This window comes from Erpetoichthys calabaricus, chromosome 3 (genome assembly GCF_900747795.2).
Source record: "Erpetoichthys calabaricus chromosome 3, fErpCal1.3, whole genome shotgun sequence".
NCBI lineage: Eukaryota > Metazoa > Chordata > Cladistia > Polypteriformes > Polypteridae > Erpetoichthys > Erpetoichthys calabaricus.
The window spans coordinates 11,544,553-11,569,173 of NC_041396.2; the positions used below are offsets into that span (position 1 = coordinate 11,544,553).

Here is a 24,621-nt window from a genome sequence, read left to right on the forward strand (position 1 = left end):
TAACTTGACTCGAGCCCCATAGTTGTCTCATTTTTCTTAATTAGCAGCCAAATAATAATGAGACACAAAACAAGCCATCACGTGACCAGCTCACCTATGCCCATCACACAATATCTGAAAATAAAGAAAGGTGATGGTCTCAGTAAGGTTGATCTCTCAGGTCACCAAAACATTTTGATGGTGGTTTTAGAAAAAACAGAAAATCAACAGTTTTGGAAATGTCTGCTGTGGCAGAATGAGAGCAGCAACAAGCCATGGAATTAAATAACGAGTTTAATTAACAGCAAGAATTGGCTTCTTATTAAGAGATTGGTTGGATTGAAATTGGCTAGAATTTGAAATTCCAGTTTAGCTGATCATCTGTTTCACATCTCATTTTTGTAAAGAAACAAATCAATTCAGAGGACCGAATCCTTAAAAACAGGGCTATTAAAATGAAGGGAAAAGGAGTTAATTAGCAGTGAAAACTACTTGCTGATTAGGTATAGGGTTAGAATGAAAACCTGCAGTCGCTGTGGCCCTCCAACAACAACAACAGCATTTATTTCTATAGCATATTTTCATACAAATGATGTAGCTCAAAGTGCTTTACAGGATGAAGGAAGAAAAAAAAGAAACAAAATATAAAAGTAAATTTAGGCAATACTAATTAACATAGAAGAAAAGTAAGGTTCGATGGCCAGGGAGGACAGAAAAAAACAAAACTTCAAAAACTCCAGACGGCTGGAGAATAAAAACAACATCTGAAGGGGTTCCGAGGCCATGAGACCATCCAGCCAGCCCCCTCTAGGCATTCTACCTAACATCAATGATCTCAATTGGTCCTCATGGTTTTCAGGCATCACATGGAAGAATTTGATGATGATGGTCATGTGGAGCGGGTGGCACGGTGGCGCAGTGGTAGCGCTGCTGCCTCGCAGTAAGGAGACCCGGGTTCGCTTCCCAGGTCCTCCCTGCGTGGAGTTTGCATGTTCTCCCCGTGTCTGCGTGGGTTTCCTCCAGGCGCTCCGGTTTCCTCCCACAGTCCAAAGACATGCAGGTTAGGTGGATTGGCGATTCTAAATTGGCACTAGTGTGTGCTTGGTGTGTGGGTGTTTGTGTGTGAGTCCTGCGGTGGGTTGGCACCCTGCCTGGGATTGGTTCCCTGCTTTGCGCCCTGTGTTGGCTGGGATTGGCTCCAGCAGACCCCCGTGACCCTGTGTTCGGATTCAGCGGGTTGGACAATGGATGGATGGATGGATGGTCATGTAGACCTCTGGCCTTCAATCCATCAATGTAAGGACTGCACAGTGTTTGACACCACCCTGTCCTAAAAGATGGCATTCAGGCTGAGATTAGGACACGCATCATGGGAAAGGTGGGATGTTTTGGAAACACTGAATAATGATGAACTTGTAAAAAGATATCAGTCTGATAGAGATGGAATGATATTCATAACAAATCTACGGTACGTGATCTGCGCACAAAAGCCGTTGAAATGAAGATGTTGGTAATGTTACATTTTTTGGCTAAAAGGAAAATACAGCTTTGCAATAGCGATGATTTGGGTCTGTCACAACCACCCATTTATATATAAAATGATGGGTGGGCATGAATTTTTCTTTAGGTATTCTAGTTTTACTTGTTTCATTCCCAAAAATATGCAGGTTTTGGTTAATTATTTTTAATTTTTCTAATTTGAAATTCTAAATTGATCCTGTTGCGCTTGAGTAGACCATGAAATGCCACTTACTGTTATCTATCCAGCAGGGGGCGCTAGCTTCCTGGTTGGAATAAGTTCTTTTGTAATTGCGGCATGTTACATAACCCGAAACTATATAGATATAATATAAAAAGGTGATACCCCTCCCTCAGTGATACGACGGTAAGAAATCCATCCATCCATCCATCCATTTTCCAACCCGCTGAATCCGAACACAGGGTCACGGGGGTCTGCTGGAGGCAATCCCAGCCAACACAGGGCACAAGGCAGGATGGTAAGAAATCACATAGGAGAAATAACTTAGCTTTCTTTAATGACGGGTAAGTGTGTATAGAGTCTGCCATTTTCGTTGCTGCGCTGGAAGGATTTTCAGGATCAGATGACATTATCTCCCATCCATCCGTTGGCTTCAAAGGTGTGCCAGGCAATGTTCCATGGCTTTATACTCTTTCTCCATGTGCAGGTCCTCACTTACGTAAATCATGCCATTCCAAACAAGGAAAAGAAGATCCAATGTTATGCTGACTCTGACACACAGAAATAGTACAACGCCCATTCCGTAGTTGTCCCTTTCTTGTATTCTAATGCTTGCCTAGCAGTTCTAAATGATGAGCCCCTGTGTGCTAAATCTGGCCTTGTGTTAGCTGTACATGTGAGTGGATTAATAATTTTTTTTTTTTTCACAGTGCACAGTGACATATTAATCTTATATGCTTATTACAATTAGGATTAGCTTACTCTTGTGGGACCAGATGTGACTCTTGTGGGACCAGATGTGATTCTTGAACAAGAATATACATCTGGGGACAACTTGTGGATATGCGTTATATGGTGAAGTGCATAGCAGTGAAACCTGCTGCTTCAAATTCTCCATGCAGAGAGATTCTTCCTAAAACACTCGCTCCCCAATTCCTCCAGTCCAGACACTTTAAAATGCTGGGGTTTCAAGGGAGAGCACAAAAGAAACAGAACAAAAGACTTGATGTTCAGATACAGACGTGGACACATTTGTTGATCCCCTTCCTCCTGAAAAGTGATGACATGACAAGCAATTGTCCCCTGTATACCTGCATGCCTTTGATATGTCACCGAGTAAAGCAAAGCAAGTGTGACATGAGATCGAGTGTTGCTTATTCTACAAAGATCTTCTAAAATGGTCTGGACATATTTGTTGGGACCCCTAGAAAAGATCCTAAATAAGGGATTTTTTCAGACTTGCTGTTTTCTTGAATTCTTATCACACACGTCTCTAATTATGCATTCAGATAATTGAAATGGAGAAAAGTCATCACTTTCTTGTTTGGTGTCATTGTGTGTCCCACACTGAACATGGAGCAGATAAAGAAAAGGAGAGAGTTGTCTGAGGAGATCAGAAAGAAAATGATAGACCAGCATGTGAAAGGCAAAGGCTAGAAGACCATCATCACCAAGACGCTTGGTGCTCCTGTGATATTATGAAGAAGTTGAAGATCCATAGGACTGTAGCCAACCTCTCTGGACGTGGCTGCAAGAAGAAAATTAACCCGAGAATGGGGAGAAGGATAGTGAGAATGGAAGACAAAAAGCAAAGGTCAACTTCCAAAGAGATCCAAGCTGAACTCCAAGGTTGAGGTCCATCAGTGTCTGATCACACCATCTGTTGCTTTTTGAGTGACAGTGGGCTCAACAGAAGGCAACCCAGGAGGACCCCACTGTTGAAAGACAAACATAAAAAAACCAGACTGGAATTTCCTAAAATTCATATTGGCAAGCCACAATGCTTCTTCATGGAGAATGTCCATAGGACAGATGAGACAAAACAGGAGCTTTTTGGAAAATTCACATCAGCTTTATGTCTGCAAACGAAAAAATGAAGCTTTGAAAGGAAAGAACACTAGACCTACTGTGAAACTTGGAGGAGGCTCGCTTATGTTTTGGTGCTGCTTTGCTGTGGCTGGCACAGGGGTGCCTTGAGTCTCTGCAGAGAACAATGAAATCTCAAGACAATCGAGACATTCTGGAGTGAAACGTCCTGCCCAGGGTCAGAAAGCTTTGTTTCAGTCGCAGGCCATGGACCCTCCAACAGGATAAAGAGCCAAAACAGACAGCTGAAAGCCCCCAAGAATGAAAAACAAGAACATTGGACTGTTCTGAAGTGGCCTTCTAGGACCCCTGATTTGAATCCTATCTGACATCTATGGAAAGAACTGAATTAGGCAGTCTGGAGAAGATCTCCTTCAGACCAGACCCATCTAGAGCAGTTTGTTTAGGACAAGTGGGCAGCACGACCTGTGGACAGGAGCAGAAGTCTCATGGAGAGCTCTGGGAATCATTTGTGTGCAGGGATTGCAAATTCTAAGGGTTGTGCAACCAAATATGAGGTTAAGAATCCCATCATTTGTGTCATTTGTGTTATTATTTGAAATATTCTGCTGAATCAAAACTTGAAAGCAAAGTCTGATTTGTTTTAGATACGCAATAAACAATGATGGGCACCAGTGCCTTTTGTCAGTTTCAAGTTATTTCATAGACAATGGTGGATTCTTCTTTTTTCGTGGAGGGGTACCAACAAATGTGTCCATGTCCGGACAAATATCACAGTATCAGCACACAGGTGGTCCTAAGTGCAAACTGTATTGTAGCAGCCAGCATGGATGAGTGATTGACATCAAAATGTCACACAAGTAAGCTGTGCTCTGTATTCCTTTTTGTTATTAATTTTAATTAAAAGCAAATATCAGTCCTTACAATCAAATCAAACTAAACAGAAACAAAATTCAACCGCCGCCCAAGTGAAAGAGAGGAGAGCCCACCAACATAACCGTGATCATCAGAGGTGACTGTGTGCAGATGGTGCAGACCTATAAATACCTGGGAGTGCAGCTGGATGATAAATTGGACTGGACTGCCAATACTGATGCTCTGTGCAAGAAAGGACAGAGCCGGTTATACTACCTTAGAAGGCTGGCGTCCTTCAACATCTGCAATAAGATGCTGCAGATGTTCTATCAGACGGTTGTGGTGAGCGCCCTCTTCTACGCAGTGGTGTGCTGGGGAGGCAGCATTAAGAAGAAGGACGTCTCACGCCTGGACAAACTGGTGAGGAAGGCAGGCTCTATTGTTGGCATGGAGCTGGACAGTTTGACATCTGTGGCAGAGCGACGGGAGCTGAGCAGACTCCTGTCAATCATGGAGAATCCACTGCATCCACTGAACAGGATCATCTCCAGACAGAGGAGCAGCTTCAGCGACAGACTGCTGTCACCGTCCTGCTCACTGACAGACTGAGGAGATCGTTCCTCCCCCACACTATGCGACTCTTCAATTCCACCTGGGGGGGGTAAACGTTAACATTATATAAAGTTACTGTCTGTTATACCTGCCTCACACTCTCTACCTTGCACTGCATTTTTATCACTCTTTAATTAATATTGTTTTTAACAGTATGCTGCTGCTGCTGGAGTATGTGAATTTCCCCTTTGGGATTAATAAAGTGTCTGTCTATCTATCATATAGTGCCTTTCATATCTATCTTTCTATCTATTGTCACACACATGTGCATGGGAAAGAGTTTAAAGGCTTGGGGATGGTAATTCTCTGTCAATCCAGGGGTTGGCACTGTATGATAATGGCCTCTCTTTTCCTCCTTCTGCATAAAGAAAGATTGAAAGCTCTCCTTCTCCAACGTTATTTTGGGGTCCATCCATCTGGACACCCCTCTTCCTGCCTGCATACATCATAATTGGAGAAGCTGCCATCTTTGTTAGTCCCCTAAATGTCTCCAGTTTGAGGGTGAATTGCTTTTTGTTTAATGCACATTTTTTAAAAATTTATTTTGCTTTTTAGTATACACTTTTTGCCATAAGGTTGCCAAAACAAGCTGACTTTTCTGTCTTGTTCTTACAGTGGTGTAGTTGGCAGGAAGATGCAGATATGGAGAATTACTATCATAAAATGCCTTAAACTGACTCACATGCACACGTACATGATACTGTCTATCTATTTGATAATATCGTATTTACGCATGTACCACACGCACATTTTTTCCCGAAAATTGCCATTAGAAAATCAGGTGCGCGTCATACACAAGGAAATTTTTTTCTGTAATGTTTACTTCTTCTGCTTGGGCTCGCTCGCGTGCGCGCTCTCTCTCTCTTGCTTGTTTGCTCACGTGCACTCTCTCTCTCTCGCTCACGCGCTCTCTCTCTCTCGCGTGCGCGCTCTCTCTCTCGCTCGCGTGCGCGCTCTCTCTCTCTCGCTTGTTTGCTCATGTGCACTCTCTCTCTCTCTCTCGCTCACGCGCTCTCTCTCTCTCTCACTTGTTTGCTCACGTGCACTCTGTCTCTCTCTCTCGCTCACGCGCTCTCTCTCTCTCTCACTTGTTTGCTCATGTGCACTCTCTCTCTCTCTCTCGCTCACGCGCTCTCTCTCTCTCTCACTTGTTTGCTCACGTGCACTCTGTCTCTCTCTCTCGCTCACGCGCTCTCTCTCTCTCGCTCGCGTGCGCGCTCTCTCTCTCTCGCTTGTTTGCTCATGTGCACTCTATCTCTCTCTCTCTCTCTCTCGCTCACGCGCTCTCTCTCTCTCTCACTTGTTTGCTCACGTGCACTCTGTCTCTCTCTCTCGCTCACGCGCTCTCTCTCTCTCTCTCGCTCGCGTGCGCGCTCTCTCTCTCTCGCTTGTTTGCTCATGTGCACTCTATCTCTCTCTCTCTCTCTCTCTCGCTCACACGCTCTCTCTCTCGCTTGCGCTCTCTCTCTCTCGCTTGTTTGCTCATGTGCACTCTATCTCTCTCTCTCTCTCTCTCTCTCTCGCTCACGCGCTCTCTCTCTCTCTCTCGCTTGCGCTCTCTCTCCGCTCACGTGCGCGCTCTCTCTCTCTCTCGCTTGTTTGCTCACGTGCACTCTATCTCTCTCCCTCTCTCTCTCGCTCGCTCGCTCTTTCGTCATGCAACAAAAACAGGAGTGCATTTCACAGAAAATGTGCCCTAAATGCTTCCTATACAATCACAACGTGCGTCGTACACGGGGCAAATTTTTTTTTGCGATCTTCTTTGTAAAAATTAGGGTGGGCTTCTTACACGAGGGCGCGTGGTAAAATATATCCTTGGGACAAAGAAAGTACTATCTATCTATCTATCTATCTATCTATCTATCTATCTATCTATCTATCTATCTATCTATCTATCTATCTATCTATCTATCTGTCTGTCTGTCTGTCTGTCTGTCTGTCTGTCTGTCTGTCTGTCTGTCTGTCTGTCTGTAACAAAGCAAATTTCCCAGATATAGAAGATTAATAATAATAATAATAATAATAATAATTCATTACATTTATATAGCGCTTTTCTCAGTACTCAAAGCGCTATCCACATCTAAACTGTTATTGATTAGATCCTGACATACGTTAAAAAAAAGTTTGGAAAAGATCCTCTTAAGTGAGAATTTGATTTTTTCCCAATTTAAGATATTATGGGACATCAGTTACCCACTGACTTAAAAATGGTGGGGTGGGATTCTTCCAGTTGAGCAAGACGAGTCTATGTGCTAGTAATGAAGTAATCAACAACAAAATTTATTTCTTGAGCATGTTCTAGAGCACGTTTTCATATGTGATGTAGCTCAAAGTGCTTTACAAGATACAGAAAAGAAAAAATATAAAAATAAGATTAGGTAATGCTAAATAACAAAGAATAAAGGAAGATCCAATGGCCTGGAGGACAGAAAAAAACAAACAGAAACAAAAAAAAACAAAATCTGCAGGGGTTCCTAGGCCACGAGCCCCCCCATCCCCCACTAGGCATTCTACCTAACATCAGTGATCTCAATCAGTCCTCATGGTCTTCAGGCTTCATGTGGAAGAAGTAGACGATGATGGTCATGTGGACCTCTGGCCTTCAATCCATCAATGTAAGGACTGTACGGTGCTTTGATCAGGTGGTGGTGGCGCAGAAAGTAGGGGTGAGTACGGACTGTGGAGCCATGATAAAAACAATAATTCAATGCATATACAGAATATCAGGGTTACACTAAAATGAAGCTCTGAGAAAGCCGTGTTAAAATAGTGAGTGTTAAGCAGTTTATTAAAGTGCTCCACTGTGTCAGCCTGGCGAATTTCTGTCAGTCAGCTATTCCAGATTTGAAGTGCATAACAGCAGAAGGCCACCTCACCACTTCATTTAAGTTTAGCTCTAGGAATTCTAAGCAGACCCTCATTTGAGGATCTAAGGTTACAAATTGGAGTGTAAAGTGACAGACATTCTGAAATATAAGATGGAGCCGATTATTGAAGGCTTTGTAAACCATCAGCAGTATTTTAAAGTCAATTCTAAATGGCACCGGTAACCAGTTTAGTGACATCAAGACTGGGGTGATGTGCTCGGATTCTGGCAGCTCCATTCTGCACTTGTTGTAACTGATTGATGTCTTTTTTTGGGCGGTCCTGAGAGGAATGCGTTACAGTAATCTAGCCGACTAAAAACAAAAGCCTGAACTCATTTCTTAGCATCTTGCAATGTTATAAGAGGTCTAACTTTTGTTATAGTTCTTAAGTGAAAAAATGCTGTCCTAGTCATCTGATTAATATATAATTTAAAATTCAGGTCAGAGTCAATAGTCAGTCAGTCATTAACCAACCCGCTATATCCTAACACAGGGTCACGGGGGTCTGCTGGAGCCAATCCCAGCCAACACAGGGCTCAAGGCAGGAACAAATCCTGGGCAGGGCACCAGCCCACCCTAGGACACACACACACACACAACACTAGGGACAATTTAGGATTGCCAATGCACCTAACCTGCATGTCTTTGGACTGTGGGAGGAAACCCACGCAGACACGGGGAGAACATGCAGACTCCACGAAGGGAGGACCCGGGAAGCAAACACTGTGCCACCCCCAGAGTCAATAGTAACACCTAAATTCTTTGCCTCAGTCTTGGCTTTTAAGCCTAATGAATCAAATTTATTTCTGATATCCTCATTATATCTAGTTTTACCAATCACTAAGATTTCTGTTTTCTTCTTATTTATCCATCCATCCATCCATTTTCCAACCCGCTGAATCCGAACACAGGGTCACGGGGGTCTGCTGGAGCCAATCCCAGCCAACACAGGGCACAAGGCAGGAAACAATCCTGGGCAGGGTGCCAACCCACCGCAGGACACACACAAACACACCAAGCACACACTAGGGCCAATTTAGAATCGCCAATCCACCTAACCTGCATGTCTTTGGATTGTGGGAGGAAACCGGAGCGCCAGGAGGAAACCCACGCAGACACGGGGAGAACATGCAAACTCCACGAAGGGAGGACCCGGGAAGCGAACACTGTGCCACTCCCAGAGTCAATAGTAACACCTAAATTCTTTGCCTCAGTCTTGGCTTTTAAGCCTAATGGATCAAATTTATTTCTGATATCCTCATTATATCTAGTTTTACCAATCACTAAGATTTCTGTTTTCTTCTTATTTAGTTTGAGAAAATTACGACTCATTCATAAAGGCCATTGCGATTTGTTTGTCCTTCTCCACTTTAAGCCCCTCTATGAGCCCACCAATCACAGCTGTTAATGGGTTACCAGTGATTGTGATCCCAAGGCTGCCTGATAGACATTCAAAGATGTTTGTCCAAAATGATGTTAATTTGGTGCACACCCAGAACACTTGGCCCAGTGAGGCTTGAGCTCGATTGCAATGTTTGCAGGTTAGATTTTGGCCCTTGAACATTTTGGACAATTTTAATCGAGACAAATGCTGTGCTCGATAGAAGATTTTAAGTTGAATAATTGAGTGCTTTGCGCATATGGAACTTGAGTGTATTCTGTGCATGGCTGCCTTCCATTCCTTTTCTGAAATGGAAAGCAAAATATCCTTTCCCCATTGTGCCCTGGGATCTTTGAAAAGAGGGGACTTTAAAATGTTTTTTTTATAAATTGTGGAGATGCACAAGACCCCTGGAACATTTGCTTTGCACTGTACAAGCTGTTAGGCCTTTAATGAGCTCTTGGGCACGGCCATCAGCAGTGTGTTTGTCTGCGGAGAGAGTGTCGACCTCGTCATTGAGAGGTTTACTTACCTCAGCAGTGACATTCATGTCTCCAGTGAATCTTCCTATGACGGATTGGGATAGCATGGGGGGGGTCATGAGGTCACTGGAAATGGGTTTGTGGCGCTCCCGATATCTCTGCTAAGGGACTTTAGAGTCCTGGTGCTTCTTGTTTGCGAGACATGGATGCTACCCAGTGACCTGAGGTGAAGACTGGACTCTTGTGTCTCTTCAGAGTGTCCTTGGGGACCGCTGGTTTGACTTTGTGTTGCTCACAGAGTCCCGAATGAGAAACATTACCTGCATTTTGAGGGAGCGGTTACGGCACTACGGCCATGAGGTGCGATTCCCTGAGGGTGATCTGGCTCACAGGATCCTCGTTGTTGAGGACTCGAATGACTGGACCAGGCCAAGGCAATGCCCATGTAACACCTGGCTGCGGCAGATAGAGGGTCATTTCTGGATGTGGGACTGGACCGCGTGTGTGTTTTTTTGGTTGCCTGGACCCCTGAGCTGTTTTGTCGCGTGGTGGGTGTGGCAATGCGCTGTGCCGGTGCGTGCTCCCCAACCTGACCTGACCTGTACAAGCCCAGGAAGCAGTGCCAGTCAAAACCTGTATAGAGCCCTCAGCAAAATCATGAAAATGTGGCCCCCTACTCCTTGGGGGTGGGTGTAGAATGCTTCATAATTATTTCTCACGTCCTACTCTAGGGTTGGACACATTCTCATGCTACTTTTAATGAGTGACTCTGAGACGCTTCATAAGTACCGGCCATAGACGATATTTTATCAGTCATCAATGTAGAAATCTTGGGAGTCCCAGAGGGTCTGCTTACTTTTACTTGCGGCTGCACCCGCTTTCTCACAGGTTGTACTGGTCTCTCTTCTTCTCCCTTAGTGTCGCTGCCAGTTACATTTGCAGGGTATTTATTACATTCACAGAGCAGACTGCCCTTTTCTTTTTTGCATTGGCAAAATGCCATACTTTGCCAAGCCAGCACAGTGGGATTTTTCTTTGTCGCTTAAGGCTTTGCTATCCCCCTTGTTATTTTCTCTCAGCAGCCATTTACTCAACAGACAATCCATCAAAGTCCCAAAGGATTATTGTGAATAGACTACAGGGGGCTTTTTTTCGAAGAGCTTTGAGCATGCTCATGGTGCACTTTGTCTTTGGTCCACTTGGCAGCTCTCCCAAGACTCCTCTGCTCCTTTGCTCAACTTCCATCATTGTGCACATCTAGGACGGAATTCAGTAGGGGGGTTCATTGGTGAACGCTTTACAGGGGCCTCTGGAAGTCATAAAGGTTCTCCCCTGCTCCAGTCATATATCCGGGACACATTCCGAGTGTTGTTGGAAGGTGTCCCATTTTCCCTTTAGGGGTGTCGTCATATATTGTCCTGTAATAACACCCTCTTCTAAGAAGAGTTATTACAAAATGACAAACCATCTTTCTCAAAGGTTTCCATCCTTCCTGGGTGGAGGAGTGTATGTCGGTGTTCAAAGTCTGGCCACCTTCTTTTGATTTCAGTCACCATGTCTTGGAGAGATACTTACAGTGCATCTGGAAAGTATTCACAGCGCCTCACTTTTTCCACATTTTGTTATGTCACAGCCTTATTCCAAAATGGATTAAATTCATTTTTTTCCTCAGAATTCTACACACAACACCCCATAATGACAACGTGAAAAAAGTTTACTGGAAGTTTTTGCAAATTTATTAAAAATAAAAAAACTGAGAAATCCCATGTACATAAGTATTCACAGCCTTTGCCATGAAGCTCAAAATTGAGCTCAGGTGCATCCTGTTTCCCCTGATCATCCTTGAGATGTTTCTGCAGCTTCATTGGAGTCCACCTGTGGTAAATTCAGTTGACTGGACATGATTTGGAAAGGCACACACCTGTCTATAGAAGGTCCCACAGTTGACAGTTCATGTCAGAGCACAAACCAAGCATGAAGTCAAAGGAATTGTCTGTAGACCTCCGAGACAGGATTGTCTCGAGGCACAAATCTGGGGAAGGTTACAGAAAAATTTCTGCTGCTTTGAAGGTCCCAATGAGCACAGTGGCCTCCATCATCCGTAAGTGGAAGAAGTTCGAAACTACCAGGACTCTTCCTAGAGCTGGCCGGCCATCTAAACTGAGCGATCGGGGGAGAAGGGCCTTAGTCTGGGAGGTGACCAAGAACCCGATGGTCACTCTGTCAGAGCTCCAGAGGTCCTCTGTGGAGAGAGGAGAACTTTCCAGAAGGACAACCATCTCTGCAGCAATGCACCAATCAGGCCTGTATGGTAGAGTGGCCAGACGAAAGCCACTCCTTAGTAAAAGGCACATGGCAGCCCACCTGGAGTTTGCCAAAAGGCACCTGAAGGACTCTCAGACCATGAGAAAGAAAATTCTCTGGTCTGATGAGACAAAGATTGAACTCTTTGGTGTGAATGCCAGGCGTCACGTTTGGAGGAAACCAGGCACCGCTCATCACCAGGCCAATACCATCCCTACAGTGAAGCATGGTGGTGGCAGCATCATGCTGTGGGGAACTGGGAGACTAGTCAGGATAAAGGGAAAGATGACTGCAGCAATGTACAGAGACATCCTGGATGAAAACCTGCTCCAGAGCGCTCTTGACCTCAGACTGGGGCGACGGTTCATCTTTCAGCAGGACAACGACCCTAAGCACACAGCCGAGATATCAAAGGAGTGGCTTCAGGACAACTCTGTGAATGTCCTTGAGTGGCCCAGCCAGAGCCCAGACTTGAATCTGATTGAACATCTCCGGAGAGATTTTAAAATGGCTGTGCACCGACGCTTCCCATCCAACCTGATGGTGCTTGAGAGGTGCTGCAAAGAGGAATGGGCCAAACTGGCCAAGGATAGGTGTGCCAAGCTTGTGGCATCATATTCAAAAAGACTTGAGGCTGGAATTGCTGCCAAAGGGGCATCAATAAAGTATTGAGCAAAGGCTGTGAATACTTATGTACATGGGATTTCTCAGTTTTTTTTATTTTTAATAAATTTGCAAAAACCTCAAGTAAACTTTTTTCACGTTGTTATTATGGGGTGTTGTGTGTAGAATTCTGAGGAAAAAAATGAATTTAATCCATTTTGGAATAAGGCTGTAACATAACAAAATGTGGAAAAAGTGATGCAATGTGAATACTTTCTGGATGCACTGTATGTTAGGTTAAACACCGACCTGATATGCAAACTACAAGACAAAGGAGGCCATTCCTCTTCTTCTTCTTCTTCTTCTTTTTCTACTTCTTTATGGGGTTGATGTGCTTGATTGACCTTCTCCATTCATCTTGGCCCTGCACCTCCTCGCCAGTCACGCTCTTTTCCTTCAGGTCTTCTTTGACTTTGTCTATCCACCTCCACTTTGGCCTTCCTTGCTTTCTGCCCCCCTGGACTTCCACTCCCATCACTGTTTTTTACCCACATATTCCTTGTCTCTCCTCATCACATGTCCATACCACTTTCCTGGACTTTCTTAGCTTTCTCTCCCGCTTTTATCTCCATTCTTATTCCGTCCTTTTTTGTAACTGCTCACGTCCATCTCCGCATTCTGATTTCTGCCACATCCAACTCCTTCTCCTGTGCCTCCATTACTGCCAATTGCTGGTTTTAATGGCCTCACCTTTAACCTTCTCCGTATGTCTTTGACCACAAAATCCTCCTGATATCTTCTGCCAGTTGTTCCATCCACACTGCACTCTATGAGTTATGTCTGCATCTAATTCTCCATCTTGGGCTACCACTGATTGTAAGTTTCCACTCTTTTCAGTTGACACCCTTGTACGAGGTGAGCCAAAAAGAAGTAGCACATTTCAAACGTTTCTTCTACAAAAATGCTACAAGATAAAATAAATTTCATTACGACACAAGAAAGGGGATGCAAAATAGATTTTTGTGCACTGTGTTTTAAAAATGATGTCTTCAAGGTGGTGGCCATCATTAGCGATACACTCTTCTGAACGCTCACATGACTTGTTTGGCCATTTCAAGGGGAATAGTGGTCATTTTGTGGCGAACAGCGTCCTTCAGGGCTTCAAGGTTTTGAGGTTGGTGTGTGTAAACCTTCGATTTGAGATAGAACTCGCACAGAGCGAGATCAGGTGAATGTGAAGGCCACCCGACATCGCTGTTCAGGTAGATCAGCTTCCCCGGAAACATCTCCCACAAAACTTGCATGGATCTCCACGGCGTATGAGCTGTTGCTCCATCCTGTTGAAAACCAGGCATCCAGCACATCCATTTCTTCCAGATGGGGCCACAAAAAGTTCTCTAGCATTTCAATATAATGTTCTGAAGTGACGGTGACTGTTGCTCCCCCCTCCTCAAAAAAGTAAGGGCCTACAATGGCAAATTCTGTGACGGCGCACTAAACTGTAACACATGTGCTCACCATGCGGGGGTCTCTGATGAAGTTCACTAGGGTTGGTTTCAGCCCAATTGCGAAAGTTTTGCTTATTTACATAACCATTCAAATGGAAATGTCCCTCGTCATTGCATATGACGATGGCATCTCGATGAATGATTTGCAGAATGTTGCCACACAACTCTCTACGGCTCTCCCGGTCTCTCTCAGTGAGTTCCTGCACTGCCATCATTTTGTATGGATGGAAATTAAGGTCCTCATGCAAAAATCAAAGACGTGTTGGAAATGCCTAAGGGAGAAGTGTGCTGAACATCTAGGGGACTGCAACGTGGACGCCCTTACAGGTTGAATGTTTTCATGTGTTCATACGGTCCGAGGACGGCCTGGAGATTTTCTGTTCAATGCTGTCTTTCTGTCTAAATTTAGTCACCCTCTGAAGAATTGTTTTCTGATTTGGGACGTCACTGTTAGGAGGAATGCTGAAGTGCGTTCGGAAGGCATGTTGCGTAGTGATGATGAATTCGTTATTTCTGAAGAACGCTTCGACAGCGAAAGCTGTCCCGGGCTTGTTGCTGACCAAAAACTATAAGGGATCGCCTATCAAAGGACCCCCCACCCCAACCCAATCGGCTACCTCCATACCTTGTGCAATGACCTTGAGAAATGTGGTACTTCATTTTGGTGCACCCTGTACTCTTACAAATGTGTTTTCCTTTGGCTTTCTAATGCTGCTTTGTTGTTTTACAGAACTGGAGGAGATCAAAGCGTGCCCACGGTGCGGCGCCTACATCATGAAGACCAACGATGGCAGCTGTAACCGGATGAACTGTACCGTCTGCGCCTGCCAGTTCTGCTGGCTCTGCATGAAGGAGATCACGGACGTGCACTACCTCAGGTACGTGTGGGGACAAAGGTGGCACACAGTGGACGTCTGTGGAGGCCTGAGTTTGTTGCGGCTTCTCTCCACACCCTCCTAAGGTCCACTTGGGTATTGTCCTAAATAAGAGAACAAACCAAGGTGTCCTTTATCCCATTTGCTGACCAGTTCTTGTTAAGAAAACCAAAAACGGTGCAGCAGAGTGAATAGTGTAGCCACTAGGGGGCACCACTGAGCACCAAACTACAGACACAGCAATACCCAACACAATTCCTCATTCAAAGAAATGATTTTTATTTGATACAATGCCTTCCATTTACAATTAACAGCAAAAATCAAACCATTGACCAATTCCCTTCCTCCTCCAAAAGAGCGTTGCCCACTGCCTCCCAACTCTGACTCAGTTTAAGTGAGTTTAAGTTTAAACGAGACCTGGGAACTTCTTCTGGTCTCCTGTCCAGGTTGTCTGGAGCATTTCTGGGTCGTGTGGAAACCAGGCAGTCCCCACCCCACCCCGCCAATGCCCTCTGGGGGTCTCCAAAGACCCCAGTAGAGCTGCATTTCTGGACCTCAACTCCCATGACTCCCTGCAGGTGACTTAAACTGGTCCAGTCTTGAGGAACACTGCCACCTCTCGTGTAGGGGAATGAACTGCTCCTTCCATTATGGCCTCCTAGGGATGGGATAAAATAAGGATTCATGGCCATCCTTCTTCTCTGGCACCTACAATAGTTACCTTGAAACCTGAAGAAGCACTTTCCATCTTTTTGCTTTTGTCACACTTGTTTTTTCTTTTAGCATGAGAACATAAGAAATTTGACAAACGAGAGGAGACCATTCAGTCCAACAAGCACTTTATACCTTCCACCCTTGCTCAGTCATCTACTGGTGCCCTGTTCAAGGCTGGAGCCTGCTCCATGCCAATGCTAACACTCTTCTGTGAAATGAAATCTCCACCACATAGGAGAAAGGAAAAGAATTAATAATGATTATTAAAAAAATAATAACTGACTGGAAATCAAAGGATAAGTTAAGAAAATCATCAGCAATGCACCTTAAGTTGAGCACAGATGATGATTGTATTGAGGTGCCATGAGGTGCCTTCCTGGCTCAGTTGAGGTACGCAGTACCACCTTATGACAAGTGGGGGCACCAACTCCATTTGTCTCATGCAATTCTGAGAGATGTCACTTCCTACATTGAAGGAACACAATCCCCTAAGGAGAGAATAGTTACAGAGCTTCTCTGTGTTATGAGAATAGTCCAGACTATCATTGAAGAGGACCCCCAAGTACTTGTAGGAGTGGACCACCTCTGCATCCTCTCCCTGAACAGTGACTGGACATGGAGCCTCTGTTGTGAGGAGACAGAGATAAATAGAAATGAAGGCACTATATGATAGCTAGATAGATAGATAGATACGAAAGGCACTATATAACATATACAGTAGATAGATATGAAAGGCACTATATAATAGATACAGTAGGTAGATGTGAAAGGCACTATATAATAGATAGATATGAAAGGCACTATATAATAGATACAGTAGATAGATATGAAAGGCACTATATAATAGATAGATAGATATGAAAGGCACTATATAATACAGTAGATAGATATGAAAGTCACTATATAATAGATAGATAGATGTGAAAGGCACTATATAATAGATAGATAGATGTGAAAGGCACTATATAATAGATACAGTAGATATATTTGAAAGGCACTATATAATAGATAGATATATAGATAGATATGAAAGGCACTATATAATAGATAGATAGATAGATAGATGTGAAAGGCACTATATAGTAGATACAGTAGATAGATGTGAAAGGCACTATATAATAGATAGATAGATGTGAAAGGCACTATATAGTAGATACAGTAGATAGATGTAAAAGGCACTATATAATAGATAGATAGATAGATATGAAAGGCACTATATAATAGATAGATGTGAACGGCACTATATAGTAGATACAGTAGATAGATGTGAAAGGCACTATATAATAGATAGATAGATAGATAGATGTGAAAGGCACTATATAATAGATACAGTAGATAGACGTGAAAGGCACTATATAATAGATAGATAGATGTGAAAGGCACTATATAGTAGATACAGTAGATAGATGTGAAAGGCACTATATAATAGATAGATATGAAAGGCACTATATAATAGATAGATAGAGAGATAGATGTAAAAGGCACTATATAATAGATACATAGATGTGAAAGGCACTATATAATAGATAGATGTGAAAGACACTATATAGTAGATACAGTAGATAGATGTGAAAGGCACTATATAATAGATAGATAGATAGATAGATAGATAGATAGATGTGAAAGCCACTATATAATAGATAGATAGATAGATATGAAAGGCACTATGTAATAAATAGATAGATAGATAGATAGATAGATAGATAGATAGATAGATAGATAGATATGAAAGGCACTATATAAAAGATAGATAGATAGATAGATAGATAGATAGATAGATAGATAGATAGATAGATGTGAAAGGCACTATATAGTAGATACAGTAGATAGATGTGAAAGGCACTATATAATAGATAGATAGATATGAAAGGCACTATATAATAGATAGATATGAAAGGCACTATATAATAGATACAGTAGATAGATATGAAAGGCACTATATAATAGATAGATAGATATGAAAGGCACTATATAATAGATAGATATGAAAGGCACTATATAATAGATAGACAGATATGAAATGCACTATATAATAGATAGATAGATAGATAGATAGATAGATAGATAGATAGATCGATAGATATGAAAGGCACCATATAATAGATAGATAGATAGATAGATAGATAGATAGATAGATAGTGTCACACACGTGCGCATCGGAAATAGCTGAAGGGCCTAGACACTTGTAATTCTACGCCAGGCCAGGGGGTGGCGGAGTGTACTGACTATCTCTCTCAGTCCCTTGCAGACCTGTCCCGGGAAATCCCGCCTCTGGACGGCCCCAAGGATGACGTCATTTCCGAACACCAGGATACCACTCCCACTTCCTGCAACGAAGACGTCATTTCCCTTCTGGGCCTTTAAAACTGCCATCTTGCCTCAGTACAGGCAGTACTGTTTTGGACTCCGAAGTATACACTTCTTGTTATAAAAAAGAGCAATTTGCAGCCGAGCATATTATACGGGTGGCTGCCCCAAACCTTTGTGATGTCTCCGACTCATTCTTCTGACAGTAGCGTAGTCGGCAGGATGCAGCTTTCCCAGCGGAAACCAGGAAGGAACCTCAAATATACTCAGGTAGGAGAGTACCGGGGCCGTGGTTCCGGGTGGGTGGCGTGCTCAGCGGTCCGGAGTGGCACTGGGCAGGCTTCGCTCCCAGCAGGGGAACAAGAGCCCCTAATCCTACACAGGGAGAATGTGGAGGAGACCCACCGACGTGGGCTGGTTCCTGGGGGGAAAATGAAAAGGGCCTACTATGTTCTCTCAGAGGAGAGGACTGGGCCGCCCGTTGGGACCAAGGTCCTGGAGACAAAAGGGCTATCCCCAGACCAGCAGGTAAATGCTCTACAAACTTGGGAATATGATCCGGAGATATCAGCCTGGGAGCAAGCATATGCTCTCTGGGAACAAGTAGCTCAATGGCTGAGACCATTTGAGCTGACTTCTTTACAAATTGTACAGCAGGTAACCTGCTTTATCTTAATTCAGAAGCTTCCCAGTAACTTTGCCCAGCTGGTCTGGGAAAACTTCCATTCTGTGGACGAGCTCATAGCTCAAATAAGAACTAAACCAGCCTCACAATCTGTGAGAGCAGAACGGTCCTCTAGTGGACTCCATAGGGATTACGTCCCACTATATAAGTCCCTTCCATATAACCCGAAGCCTGTTCCAATGTTCCCGGGGCGCGGGGTGGGCCGCTCGCACGGGAGCATGGGGGAATGCAAGTGGAAGGAGGGAGGACGGTTGTGTGCACTTACGAACCCCCTGGCTAATGGGAATACGAGGGTGGTAATACTCAATGGCTTTAGAGTTACAGCGCTGTTGGATACCGGCAGCAACACGACCCTTGTTGATTGCCGTTATGTACTACCGCGACAGAGAACGAGAAAAAAGATTAGCATTCGGTGTATACACGGCGAAACACAGTCATATAAAATCGCCCTGTGTGTCATCAGCTTTGAGCAAGTAGTGAAAAAGATCCCCGTAGCGGTTCACCCTTACCCACCTTTTCCAGTGATACTAGGGCGAGACTGGTGTGACAATTAATGCGGTGTACTAATATCCACTCCTCGTAACTCTGTAGGCCTAGTAATAGAAGGAACGAATCCCTCTCAGGCTGTTTCCACGCCGTGTATCTTGCCGGGGGAAAGAGATACGGAAGACTCCGAGGAGGACGGGGAGCTTCCTGGGCCGTCGCACATAGATACGTCATCAACCAGGGCCTCGTCCCGCCCCTTGAGGTCAGACCGGACCCTCTCTCCGACTTACACTTCCAATTTAATAAAACGCCGGCATCTTTCAGGAGAGAGCAAAGGAATGACGACTCCCTGAAGTTTGCTAAAAATGCAGTCGTGATAGCCAATGGCCAACGCACTCATCTGCCCATACCTCGCGGCCCTCACTTCGTACTTGACAACGATCTGTTATATCGAATAGCTGATCATGAGGGCGGGGTGCGAAAGCTGTTGCTAATCCCGCGAACCTACCGGCGGCAGGTTTGTGAGTTGGCACACGGCCACCTCCTGGGTGGCCATCTAGGCACCGAAAAAACTCTGGAGCGGATTAAGCTCAGATTTTATTGGCTGGGAATAAATGAGGAGGTTCGCCGTTTTTTTTATTTCTTCCCCAGAATGTCAATTGCGGCAAATTCCTAGGAGGGACCGCACTCCTCTCGTTCCCCTTCCCCTGATTAATGTCCCCTTTGAGCGTATTGGGGTCGATATAGTAGGACCTCTGGAGCCCTCAGCCCGAGGATTTAAATATATATTAGTCCTCGTGGATTACGCTACACGATATCCAGAGGCAGTTCCGTTGCGCTCTGCCACTACAAAACCTATCGCTTGGGAATTAGTGGGTGTATTTGCGTGTGTCGGGATCCCAAGAGAAATCCTCAAGGATCAAGGGACGCCCTTTACCTCGGAGACGTTCAAGGAGACGGCCAAGTTACTCAAAATAAAGCTCTTAAGGACCGCGGTGTATCATCCTCAAACCGACGGTCTTGTCGAGAGGTTTAATCAAACTCTCAAGCAAATGCTGCGCAAGGTGGTCAGCGCGGACGGGAGGAACTGGGATCAGCTCCTCCCCCTTGTGCTCTTTGCTTATCGGGAAGTCCCATAAGCCTCTACGGGGTTCTCACCCTTTGAATTGTTGTATGGGCGACAACCCCGAGGGTTATTGGATCTATTAAAAGAAGGATGGGAAGGAGAGGCGCTTCCTTCTGTCAATGTATTAGAATACATTGCACAGTTACGCGATCGATTCGGAAGAATTCGGCCTATTTTAAAAAGTCACATGGAGGAAGCGCAAGCAGCACAGGCCCACTATTATGATCGTGGCACGGTCCTCCGGGAGTTCCAACCGGGAGACCGCGTCATGGTGTTGGTGCCTACCTCGCATTCGAAGTTGCTTGCCCATTGGCAAGGGCCGTACGAAGTTAAGGAGAGGAAAGGGCTCGTCGACTATTTGGTGAAACAGCCCAATCGTCGACCGAGCGGGTGTATCATGTCAACTTGCTGAAGCCATGGATGGAAAGGGACTCGGACCCCTCCTCCGCTCAGCCCCGCTCTTTCTTTACTCAAGGTACCAGTCTTAACTTCAGTCCTGACTTGAATGCTAAACAGAGACAGGAGCTTGAGACAGCGATCTTGTCCATTCCAGAGGTAGTTAGTGAGCAACCCGGTAGGACCTCTCTGATTGCGCACGACATCGTGACAGAACCCGGAGTTGTCGTACGAGAACGCCCATATCGTCTTCCCGAAGCAAAGAAGGCAGAAGTGGAGCTTGAGATCAAGCACATGCTGGAACTAGGTGTGATTGAGGAAAGTTATAGTCCCTGGTCCAGTCCTATTGTCTTGGTCAGTAAGCCAGACGGAAGTTGGAGGTTTTGCAATGACTTCCGTAGACTGAATCAAGTCTCCCAATTTGACGCCTACCCAATGCCTCGCGTGGACGACCTCCTCGAGAGACTTGGACAAGCGAAGTTTTTGACCACACTTGACATGACAAAGGGGTACTGGCAGGTTCCTTTAACAGACTCCGCGAAGGCTAAGACCGTGTTTAGCACCCCTAGTGGGCACTGGCAGTACATAGTCCTCCAATTCGGGTTACATGGGGCACCGGCAACGTTTCAGCGTCTGGTGGACAGAGTGCTCTGGCCCCATAACGCGTTTAGTGCTGCCTATTTGGATGACGTAGTCATTCATTCCAGTACGTGGAAGGATCATGTGCAGCAGGTGGAAACGGTGCTGCGGACACTGGCAGAAGCCGGGCTTCGAATTAACCCAAGGAAATGTTTCTTTGGATTAAGAGAAGCTAAATATGTGGGCTACCTGGTGGGTCGTGATACTGTCAAACCACAGTGTTCCAAAGTTGATGCCATATTAAACTGGCCCTGTCCGAATACCAAGAGACAGGTGCAGGCTTTTCTCGGGTTAGCTGGGTACTACTGCCGGTTTGTACCCCGGTTCTCCGAAAGAGCAGCACCCTTGACAGACCTTACGAAGAAGAAGGCCCCAATCCACGTGGTATGGACAGATAAGACTGCCGCTGCATTTTGTGACCTGAAACAGGCCCTTACATCAGCACCCATATTGAAAGCACCAAACTTTACACTACCTTTTATACTCCAGACGGACGCTTCGGACACAGGCCTGGGGGCCGTGCTGAGCCAAAGCGTCAATGGTGTTGAACACCCCATCATGTACCTGAGCCGGAAACTGCTGGATCGGGAGACTAGGTATGCCGCAGTGGAACGGGAGGCTCTTGCGATAAAATGGGTGATTACGCAGTTGAGGTACTACCTATTGGGCCGTGAATTTACTCTGGTGACGGACCATGCACCGCTCCAGTGGATGGCCCTTCACAAGGAGTCGAATCCCCGGGTCACTAGGTGGTTTCTTGACCTCCAACCATATAAGTTCTCGCTTGTTCATTGAAAGGGTACTCTCCATGCCAATGCGGATGCTCTCTCTCAAGTCCATGACCTCTCGGACAGGTCCGCCCGACCCGATGGGTCTGGGCTAAGGGGGGGGCCTTGTCACACACGTGCGCATGGGAAACAGCTGAAGGGCCTAGACACTTGTAATTCTATGCCAGGCCAGGAGGTGGCGGAGTGTACTGACCATCTCTCTCAGTCCCTTGCAGACCTGTCCTGGGAAATCCCGCCTCTGGACGGCCCCAAGGATGACGTCACTTCCGAACACCAGGATACCACTCCCACTTCCTGCAACGAAGACGTCATTTCCCTTCTGGGCCTTTAAAACTGCCATCTTGCCTCAGTACAGGCAGTTCTGTTTTGGACTCCGAAGTATACACTTCTTGTTATAAAAAAGAGCAATTTGCAGCCGAGCATATTATACGGGTGGCTGCCCCAAACCTTTGTGATGTCTCCGACTCATTCTTCTGACAATAGATAGATAGATATGAAAGGCACTATATAAGATAGATAGATAGAATGTGCAGGCTGCATGCAAATAATGACTGGGCTCAGGGTTTAATCTTGGGATTAGGGATATGTAGGCACTAAGTGCTGTACCACCATGTCATTCTATGCAGTTTAACTCATTGAGTTTCAGTTAAACTTCTTTTTATGTTACACACTTGCAAGTGGCAGGGTATTGTAAAATACAACAAAATCTCACACTAAGACAAAGACACAATGTGCAAGCACTGTGCAATATTGTATGTTAAAGTATTGTCAAATTGTTGAGTTTTTGTAATAAATTGGGTTCTTCATGCATCCATCCAGGCCAGTAAATTTAGTGTAAACCTGACACAGCCCAAGGAAAACCCCACACTGTTATGTGGAGAATATGGAAACTCAAAAGTGTAGGCTTGGGAGTCGAACACAGGGCTGACAGTACAGCAGCACTAAGCACTGTGCCGCTCCACTCTCCTGGCCCATATTTCAGTTTCAGAGTAGCCTTCATTCTGCTTCTACTCTGCTGTCAGCGTTTAGTCGCCATTTCTATTTTCCAGAAGATCACTACTGCCCCCCTGTGGGATCAGAATAAATTGCTGGCTTTACTTCAGTATTACTTTACCACTCTAAAAAACATTTTAGAAGACTGGTGAGCCTGAAAAAAAGTATAAAGCGATGTAACCACGTAGATTTAGTAATATAAATATGGATGGTCTTAGAGTCACACACTGGCACAACAGGAGGAATACAAATAACAGACCAAGTCTGTCTCAATTCATTAGAGTCGTCGTGGTACTAGGCACATTTCAAAAAGAGAATGTAATTGTAGCAATTAAATGAGAATAAAAACTATCCCTAATAGAAAACCTAATGTTGTCTATCTGCTCAAAAAATAGCACATAGTTTAATCCTAATTTTGTCTCTCTTGGCTATCCATTTCAAAAACAGTAAAAAAAATCCTTCTTGTTCCCAGGAGGAGGCCTAACAGTGGCTATTTAGTTTTTAAACTGCTCTCAAACACAGTGGCACTTTACATACAGTGCCTATCCACACTGTCCACACTGGGCTTTTCTTCGAGATGATGAACGTACAGGCTGGTGCTTGCTGCTTTCAATTTGTTGTCTACAAAAGGGTTTATGTGAGCTGACTGCCACCAGAGGGCTCCCTTTACTTGCAGTGGAGGCTGCTGCGGTGATTGTCAGATCACATTCATCGTCACTCCTATTTGATACATCGTTGAACGCATGACAGACCTTACCAGTATCATTTATATTATTATTTACAAAAGTAGGATCACTGTCACTATCATCAGAATCCTCTTCACTCTCACTGTGGTATTTCCTCACAAAGCTAACGGTATAAATTTCTTCATCCGACAAACCTCTTCGGGGTGGCACAGTGGTATCGCTGCTGCCTCACAGTCGGGAGACCTGGGTGCACTTCCCGGGACCTCCCTGCTTGGAGTTTGCATTTTCTCCCCATGTCTGTGGGTTTCCTCCCACAGTCCAAAGACATGCAGGTTAGGTGCATTGGCGATTCTAAATTGGCCCTAGTGTGTGCTTGGTGTGTGGGTATGTGTGCCCTGTGGTGGGCTGGCGTCCTGCCTGGGGTTTGTTCCTGCCTTGCGCCCTGTGTTGGCCTGGATTGGCTCCAGCAGACCCCCTGTGATCCTGGTGATATAGCGAGTTGGAGAATGACTGACTGACAAACCTCTTCGCCGAGCCATAACTGATGTTATTCAAGGGTGGTGGTTAGCTGCATCGACCATATGGAAATATGGCTCGAAAAAGAAGAAACACTTTTGTAAATACAGAAAATGACTTCCCTGAATGGATACAGTCATATGAAAAAGTTTGGGAACCCCTCTTAATTCTTTGGATTTTTGTTTCTCAATGGCTGAACTCTCAAAATAGCAACTTCCTTTTAATATCTGACATGCCTTATGGTAACAGTAGGATTTCAGAAGTGACATTAATTTTATGGGATTAACAGAAAA

At 44.8% G+C, this 24,621-nt stretch overlaps 1 protein-coding gene across 1 annotated transcript in view; it reads left to right on the forward strand.

Annotated features, from left to right (window-relative positions):
- Positions 1–24,621, forward strand: part of si:ch211-278j3.3 (E3 ubiquitin-protein ligase RNF19A) — a 144,991-nt gene that overhangs the window by 94,288 nt on the left and 26,082 nt on the right. The window contains exon 4 of the mRNA XM_028796366.2: positions 14,848–14,995. Coding sequence (XP_028652199.2) covers positions 14,848–14,995 — 148 coding nt within the window. The remainder of the gene's footprint in view (positions 1–14,847; positions 14,996–24,621) is intronic.